This window comes from Dendrobium catenatum, unplaced genomic scaffold (assembly GCF_001605985.2).
Source record: "Dendrobium catenatum unplaced genomic scaffold, ASM160598v2 fragScaff_scaffold_1105, whole genome shotgun sequence".
In the NCBI taxonomy this organism is placed as follows: domain Eukaryota; kingdom Viridiplantae; phylum Streptophyta; class Magnoliopsida; order Asparagales; family Orchidaceae; genus Dendrobium; species Dendrobium catenatum.
This window is the reverse complement of record NW_021319567.1, coordinates 2,087,482-2,097,074: the sequence shown is the minus strand read 5'-3', so window position 1 is coordinate 2,097,074 and position 9,593 is coordinate 2,087,482. Positions and strand designations below refer to the sequence as shown.

Here is a 9,593-nt window from a genome sequence, read left to right as displayed (position 1 = left end):
TTTTTTTTTTCCTAATTTAGAATGGGACTAAATGGAATTAATTTGAAATTCAAATTCATTCAAATTTGAATTCAAAATACTTCCAAATTGAGTTGTTCTATTTTTGGAAAGTGAATGATTTAAATCTAATTTCGAAATTCAAATTCTTGAGGATTTAAATTAATTATTTTTTAATTTTAAATCTTAAATTAGGAATCAATTGCTTCAATCAATCAACTCATCTCCCATGCTTGTCACCGCCCCCATGGTTTCCCCTTATTAATTCATTGCCCAATTATTTCCTAAAACTGCATTCTAGCTTTAGGAAATAATTTCCAAACCCTTGATCCTCTCTTAGCCGAGACCTACCTAATAATTAGTCCTTAATTTCTTTCCTGAAATTAATACTTGGTTTTAGGAAATCAGAAGCCCAGCCCCTCAATCCCACCGGCCTTCCCTCTGTTACCTGTATTCTTCCCTCCCTCTCACAACTCCTATCCACCATTAAATCTCTTGTGATTCACGTCCATACTCTTGCTCCCCTCTAATTCAATCCTCCCAAACATTAAAAGCTAAGTTTCTTCTCAGATTTTTGAGAGGAAATTCAGGAATATTTCAGATTTCTTGAGGAAGAACCTGAACACAATTTCAGGTTTTGGAATCAACACTTGGAAGTAGACCCCCAACCCATATTCAAGAGACGTATCATATTTTGCTTCGACGGAAACCATGGACGAAGGCGTTGGACGCATCAAGTGGAAGATCTCCGTGTCTCCTTAAGCAAAGGTTCTCCTTTTCACTTGCATTTTATTTCTTCTAAATCTAAATTCTCATTGGATGATTGTAATCACGAAAGCGCCTTCAATTGCTCTTGCCAAGCCTAGTCATTTGTAGGAATTGAGTATAATCTTCTATGCATCCTACGTCTCGTTGTTAGATTAGGGATTTAACTTGAAAACTACTATTCTGTATTGCTTCTATTTTCTTAATTATCTTGATAGTTCAAACTCGGAGCATGTGATTTAGCCTACGCAATTGATCCACTCATTTGTTTTAATTGTCATTTGAAAATTGCTTGTAATTTTGTTCCGAAATTGTTCTAATCTATTAGTTGTGCAATGCCCACATGAATTCAGTATGTCATCTAAGTAGTCCTGCATCAGAGAATGTACCAAAGACTGTTTTTAAAACTCACGAAGGGCATTATGAGTTACTAGTGATGCCATTTGGCCTCACTAACGCCCCAGCCACCTTTCAGTCCCTCATGAACAAGGTCTTCAGGCCTTACCTCAGGCAGTTTGTGTTGGTGTTTTTCGACAACATCCTGATTTACATCAGGACAGAGGAGGATCACTGGGAGCACTTGAGGGTGCTAAAAGAGTTACAAAAGCACCAACTGAGGGAAAATTTGAAGAAATACTGTTTTGCTCAAGCCAGTGTGGAATACTTGGGGCACATTGCCTCTAAATAAGGGGTGACAGCGGATCAGGCCAAAATTGAGGCTATGTTAAAGTGGCCAGTGCCCAAAAATCTTATGGAGTTGAGAGGATTCCTGGGATTAACATGATACTACAAGAGGTTTGTGAAGGGGTATAACACCAGAGCCTGGCCACTGACAGAACAGTTGAAGAATGATGGGTTCTTATGGGGAGAGACGGCCACTGATGCTTTTGAGAGCTTGAAGAAGGCCATGTCATTGTACCAGTTTTGGCCCTACCATATTTCACCCAAGTTTTCATAGTGGAGACAGATGCCTTAGGATATGGATTGGAAGCAGTACTCATGCAGGGCCGATGACCCATTGCTTACTTCAACCAGGTATTGACAGCTAGGGTTAGGGTGAAATCAGTATATGAGAGGGAGTTGATGGCCATTGTGTTAGCCATTCAAAAGTGGCAACCCTACTTGTTAGGTAGGTACTTCATCGTCAGGACAGATCAGCAGAATTTGAAATACTTGCTGGAGCAGAGGATAGTGAAAATATTGCATCAATGTTAAACCTGTTTTGTGAAAATATTTTGCACTTCTATCCATATTGCCTTTAATCTAGCCATTTTTATTCCTAATCCCTCATCAATAATTTTATCTTCCAACCTTTGTTACTGTTCAAGCATAAAGTCACCATAAAACACGTTTTACCCTCTGAATCTCATATAATGTTAGTTTGAAACCGTGCAAAAAGTAAAAATTATTATCCTTATTAATAAAATATATATGCGCCCCTTAAGACACATTGTTTGCAAATTTGCAATGGTTCAAGCATTATAAACAGCCACAATAACCTCACCCAAATTATTTGGGGTCAGCTTTATGAATTATCATTCTCCATCTGTTTTGCCTAATGCAGCATGCGGTGTAAAATATATTTTATACAAAACCTTTCTAAGCTTATATCAATGTTACCTCCGCTTCTTTCTCTTTTTTATCCTTTGAAATTAGTTATATTTACCAATTATATTGTGGAAGCATAAAAAGGTCACCATATAACACCTTTTACAAAAGAAAAATAGGTCAGGTCCCTCTAAAGATGAAATTCCGGTTGTAAATCTGAAACAGTGCACAATGAGTAAATTACTTGACGAAAACACGAATGCTTCATATTGACAGAAATTCAAAACACTGATAAATTGATCATAAAAACAAAGTAAAAAAAATGTTAGTACCTGATTATAGTTTATAAGAGGTTCCTCCAGAGCTGGAGCTGAAGGAGTAATAAATTTGGGGCAGGCATAAGAGAAAAGTTCATCAAAAACAGCATATGCTTCATCATCAAATCTCTGCATCTTCAACATCTTGTCATTGTACTTCTCCTTCAACTGAGCACTAACATTCTCCTCTATGAATTTTGTTTGGGGACACAACGAAAGGCAAATTGCTAACAGAGCATACATTTGTTCATTTTTCTTCAGTATCTGATCAAATTGTGGAGATTTCTGATGGTATTGTTTGAACTTCAGGATGTATAGAAGGATCTTATTAAACTCCCTTGTTGCCTCCACGTACCTTTCCCATAGGAAAAAAATAAACTAGAATTAAACAATCAACGATAAACAATAATTAAGATAACAATAGTATAAGTTTTTTGTGAAGAAAAAATAATAATAATAGTAATAATAATAATCAATAATATAAGAACTAATCAAGACAATTAAATTAAAGTAAACGTGTTAAATAGAAGATAATGGTAGCACACTAGCACTTATTCGAGTTCTCTGGTACTGAAGCTAATAGAACATTACCATAAAAGGATTGTTAAAGTGAATAAAACATGAACAGATATTTTAAAAGCATGATACATGGATCTATGGACCACAATGAGAAAGCGTAGCATAGCGGTAGAAATCTTTGCACGTTTTCTTTCTTCATTCTTCATGAAAGGAGAATCTCCCATAAAGTCTAGTAAAATTTAGAAAATATTAATAATCCATGAAAAGACATTTCAGTTTGAGGCTAGCTCACCGTCGTAACATTAGGTTTGCAAACCCATAGTGATATATAGTAAATATATGGCTTCCAATCACTGTAGTGTAGACACCTTGTTGGCTTATATCAATAGGAGCTAAGCACTTCAATCCAGTATGGTAGTCCCCCAAAAGGCAATGGACCCTCAGCAACCCAATCATGCTGTAATAACCCAGCATTTTCAGAACATTGCTCCCACCTTGATAATCATACCCATCAGTAGCAGTGAACTGCTCAAGACCCTCCTTTTCTCGTTCCAGTATCTGGATGATCATGGACTTTTCAACGAGCGCTTGCAAGTAGTTAAGAACCCCATACACATTCCATGCCTGTTAACATATAAAGAGAAATATTCAAAATGCACACAGTGAAGTAGGAGAATATAGGAATAAAGCGTCTGTTTAGATGCAAAAGATACATAGTAGAGGCTGCAGATTAAAACCAACATAATAGAGATCAAACAAATACAATACACAACTTTGCCGGATCAAAATTTCCACAGAAACTATAGAATGAAAGATATGTGACCAGAAAAAAAATGGAATACCTATTCAGAAAATGTTTCTTCGAAAGAGCTTAGAAATAAAATATTCTTAAATAAAAGCATTCCTAACTCTCATAAATAATCAACAACAACAACATCAAGCCTTTATCCCACTACGTGGGGTCGGCTACATGAATCATTTTTCTCCATTATATTCTATTAAGAGTCAAATTCTTATTTAAATCTAATAAAAAAATTCATTTCTAATATTTTCTAACAAATTCTTTTTAGGTATACATCTATCTCTCTTAACATAGCCAAATCTAATACCTCCTCCTCTCTTAACTGTCATAATTCATAAATAATCCCTTGACCTTAATTAAAAATAGTACAAGAAATTGATAAAATTAATTTAAATTGTTTAGCAAGAGGAATAAACTTTCATTAATTTAATCTTGTTTATTAAAAAAAATGATAGATTTAACATAAGTTTTAAAAACTTTTATTAAATTAGTAATTAACGTAATTTTAACAAAAAATTTATGATACATAACTACGCATACAATTTTTATAAAAACTTTAAATTTACTATATTTAAGGCAGGAGGTTGGATTACCTCCTCCCAAATCTTAGTTGCAAAATTTTGAACAATTTGAGCAAAAGATTTGGAGCTCAAGATGATCAACATAAAAAAGTTGGAGTTAATTAAAAACCCTAACTATCCAACCCATTCACACACCTATCACTCTCCCCACTTGCCTTTATCTCATGAATTCACATATCTCACTGGACAATGTCTTGTACAACGACTGTCGATCTTGTTTTCCCAACAACCATCAATCCCACTCACCATTGCCTAACCCGATGACCTATAATCTCACCCTTTTGTTGACAACTAACCTTGCTTTTTTTCTCTCACTTCGCTCACCTCTAAATGGCAAACTTTTATCTATCTTTCTCCGATCATAATCATGTACCCCTGCATATTAATTAACAGACTTTTTAGCCAACCAAATTGAAATTTCTCAATTAATCATCAACCAAATTGAGATTTATGTCACTCACCTCTGTCTCACCTCACCAATGAGGTATAGATTGACCTGCTTCCTTATGTCTCGCATCCATCTCAGTTTATCACCAAAGAATTCATCAACTCACACTATTCTCCCTTCTATTCTCGAGAAAACAACTACTACTACAACATCAAGCCTTTATCCCACTACGTAGGGTCAGCTACATGAATCCTTTTTCTCCATTGTGTCTCATTAAGAGTCAAATTCTCATTTAAATCTAATAAAGAAATATTATTTCTAATATTTTCTAACCAAGTCTTTTTAGATCTACCTCTACCTTTCTTAACATAAGCCAAATCTAATACATCTACTTTTCTAAACGGGTCATTAGAAGGCCACAGTTTTATGTGACCAAATCATCTAAGGCGACTCTCTCTAATCTTATCTTCCATTAAAGCTACTCCATCCGTTTCATGTATATCCTCATTTCGTATCATGTCTCTAAGAGTAAAGCTACTCATCCACATGAGCATCCTCATCTCTGCAACACTTAACTTAATATTATGCTTCTCTTTTAATGGCCACTATTCTACACCATAAAGCATTGTAGGTCTCACCACCATCTTATAGAATTTTCCCTTAAATTTGAGGGGGACTTTTATATCACACAACAAGCCTAATGCATTCCTCCACTTCAACCATCCAACTTGAATTCTACTAATAATATCTTGGGGTGTCAAAAATTGACACGACACAAAAACCCAACTCGAACATGACCCAAATTTTTTTGGGTTAGGGTCAACCCAATTTAAGAAAAGGTCAGGGTCGGGACCCGATTTTTGACCCGTTTTGAATTTTAGGTCGGGTTGGGATCAACATGGAGACTTGATTTGGACTCGGTTTTGACCTGCTTTGCGATTAAGTCATTCTGATTCTGCTCGTGAGCCCTAACCGCGCCCGCAAGCCCTTCATCGACATTCCTTCTTCCTCCTTCGGGGCCTCGGGTTTCAACGATGTTCCTTACTATCGCGACGACGTTCGAGTCGTTACTTCCTCCTTCGACGACATGCTTGTGGGATCGACGACGTTCAACAACGTTCCTTCCTCCTTCGACGACGTTTGATGACATGCCTTCGTCGATGACATTCGACGATGTTCCTTCCTCCTTCAACGACAACACTACATTCACCTCCTTCAACAATGTTTACCTTCCATTCATGCGAAGGTAAACGTGGTTTCGTGTCAGGTCAGGTCAACTCAAAAACCAGACTGGTCGGGCCCGTGTTGAAATTTTTGACACATCTACAAAAACGGATAAGGTTTGGATTGTGTCAAATAGTGACGAATCGATCTCAAATCCGACCCGAACCCAAACCCGACTCGCAACCCGATTTTGACACCCCTAATAATATTCCAACTATTTCACCATATCTGAACAATACACCCAAAATATCTAAAATATGTAATATTTAATGATTTGATCACTCAAAGTCACAATCCCCCCGCTAGATCTATTACAACTAAAATTACACTCCATATATTCAATTTTAGATCTACTCAAACGAAAACATTTAGACTCTAAGGTTGCCTTAATCTTATTACTTACACACTTTTTGAGGCAGTAGAAGCTCCAGCCACACATATTCTCCCTTTAGTGAAATAAGGGTTTCAAAGGCAAAATATCAATAATAGCAACAAAACTAACTCGTGAAAGGGATTTATAGAAAACACTTTTCGTTTGATATCCTTAAAAAAAGTGAAAAGTGCTGAGACAAGATAATTCAATATTTTTGTGTAAATACATCAACAGCAACCACCAAATGCTTCAAAACAGTTGAGATTAGTGAATTTCATACCTTTATGTCATAAATACATCAATTGCAACCATTAAATTAAATGATATTGCTAATTTGATTACTATCGAAATTTTAACAATGAACTGCAACCCAAATTGCTTTGCCCGACCTAGCCATCCTAGATTTACAACTTAGACATCCACCATAGAACCAACGCCAACATAGCAAAAATTGAACAATGCTCAATTCATTACAGCATAACAAGCAGAAGAAATAAATCCCAGAATCAAATCGAAACAAAAGTCAGAAAAAATCAGTCCACACCTGATCATACTGCTTTAGGAGTTGCAGCTCTTCCTCGGTCTTATTTTTTAGCTTCGCCCTGTACTGGCAGTAAGACTGGAACTGGTAAACAAACTCATCCACCATATCCCACAACCACAGGATTGGTAACTGCATGTTGACCACTCCATGAAGCACAACGCTGAAGAGGCTGCAGTAGTTGTCCCAAGAATCTACTCGCTGCCGCCCGGTCGGCGATAGCCGCGCATAGACATGGCGGAACCACATCTCGCGGTACAGAAGGCAGAACACGTGGTCGTTGTCAACGTACGGCGCCACGGCCTCAACGGAAGGCCACGGGCTGTCGCGGAACATCCGCTCGCTCAAACGCTGGAAGCTACCCTCGTACATCTGAAGGATCTCGTAGACGTTTTTCTCGCGGATATAGCGGTAGAGGTGAACGACGAAGGTCTTCACCGAGTCAGGGACGAAATTGGGGTCGTAACCAAGATCGCCGCCTTGTTGGCCACCCGCCGACGAGGGATAGGGACGAGAGTCGTAGAGACCGTCGTCGTAATCATAAGAGGAAGCCATTGTCTCAGCAATCGCCGCCTCTCACTCGCTTCGCGATCTATTATTTACTTCAGGGTGGTTCTTAAGCAGGAGCCGCGGTTGCTGAGAGACGGGGTGGCCACTAGGGTTTTCAGAAGAGCAGGAAATCACTAAATTTTGAGAAATTATTTGGTCGGGAGTCCGAACTTAGCTTTGGACTCCAATTAAATTTTGACAGTGGATCGGGCAGAATTGGATTTCATTTTGTATTGCGAGTATTGCTGTTTTGGCATTCCGATAGACCCGATCTGACTCAGAGTTGAAAATTTTTAACACGCATGACTAGCTTCCAATTTAATTTTCATCCTCGACATTTTACTGTTCATTTTATCTCTAATTCAACATTAGACACTTCACTGCAGACAGGTGCAATCCTTTGTCATTTCAGACGGTGCAAAAGTTCATCTAAAAACAAGACCTCGCTACGCTTTCGTTGTGTACTCATTGATATCGATTATGTATCGAGTTCTTCAATTTTCAAAACTAGGTTGTATAGTTTTAAAATTTCTGAGTTGTTTACGTTCATTCTCGTCTAGTTTTTACTGAGCTTTAAGTGCGTCTTCGTTGTGCTTTCATGATATTGACTTTGTCAACTTCTTTAGTTTTCAAAACTAGATTACATAGTTTTTTAATTTTTAAATTTTTTTCGTTCATTTTTTTATTATTTTTTATTACGCTTTTACTATGTTTTCACTGTGCTTTTGCTATTGCATGTTTATTGTGCTTTTGCTACTGTGTGTATACTGCATTTTTTTTTGTTGTGTTTAATATGATTTTACTACACTTTTATTGTGCATTCACTAAGTTTTTTGTATGTATTTTCTAAAAATGGCTTTGTATGTTCATCCTATTACATGTCTTTGTTATGTATCAACTTTCTGAACTATTTGGAACTCTTTTGTCGAAGTAATGCACAAGAATGTTGAGAATACATTGAATAATTTAAACATCTATCAATTTCTAAAGTTCCCACCATTCCAGCAAGATATTTCTCTGATGTATGAGTTGCTGAAATTTTAAGATAACTCTTAGTAATGCTTCATCATCAAGGGTCATTTGCTAAAATTCTCATCTTATAAAATGTCTCTGCTTTGTTGACCTCATTTTTGTATGAAATCACCATGAGCAATCCAGTCCCTATGATCTATCTAGACCCTATGATCTATCCAGACCCTAGACCTATGCATACCCTAGGATCAATCTAGATTCAAGTTATTTCAAACCTCAAATCAATTCAAACTTCAAAACATCCATATTTCTTTAAAAAAAATCCATATTTCAAACCTATTTAGATTTCAATCCCAGATTAAACCTTGATTTTGGCTCTGATCCAACTTCAATCCTATCCAATCATTTAAGATCATTCAAATGATTGTCAATGATTTGAATAATTCAAATTCAAGCATTTAAATCCAAAATCCAGCTTAAATTCACACCTCCATACCAAATTTCAAAGTCTTTATAGGTCATAAAAGTCTTTTTCAATGATTTTTCAAACATCTCAAACTCCAATCAAATGATCCCTAAATCATGATTTATCAATTGCATATTGATTAGGAATGTCCCTAGGATTTACCCTCCAAATTTGAGCTCAATTTGAGGCCTATAATCCCAGAAAATGAATTGAAATCTAAATATTATTAAACTTTTAAATATTTATGGCCTATGCCACTAAACATATCCCTTGATGGGATTTAACCTTGGAGCCTTCTCCAAAGCCTCTAACCACATACAGACCCTTGATTATGATATGTTGAGTAGTAAACTATATTTTGGTGGACTCATTTTGATCCTCAGTTGATCAAGGGTCAAAATGACATAAATGCTTCTTAAGAATAATTTTGAGGTTTTATTTAAACTTCAACATGGCCTTTTCCAATCAAGCCTCAAAACCTCTTCTATTGCATCCTAATCACCATTAGGAGTATATTGGACTCAAGCTCTGACCCTGGTCAAACCTGGTTG

The 9,593-nt window shown here is 36.6% G+C and overlaps 1 protein-coding gene across 1 annotated transcript in view; it reads right to left on the bottom strand.

Annotated features, from left to right (window-relative positions):
* LOC110092296 (eukaryotic translation initiation factor 3 subunit L) overlaps positions 1-7,786 on the bottom strand; it is a 21,366-nt gene extending 13,580 nt beyond the window's left edge. Inside the window, exons 1-3 of the mRNA XM_020816791.2 lie at positions 7,059-7,786; positions 3,439-3,770; positions 2,643-2,982 (exon numbers count right to left, since the gene is read on the bottom strand). Of these exons, the coding sequence (XP_020672450.1) occupies positions 2,643-2,982; positions 3,439-3,770; positions 7,059-7,610 (1,224 nt within the window). The 5' untranslated portion in view covers positions 7,611-7,786. The remainder of the gene's footprint in view (positions 1-2,642; positions 2,983-3,438; positions 3,771-7,058) is intronic.
* Between the last annotated feature and the right edge of the window lie 1,807 nt (positions 7,787-9,593).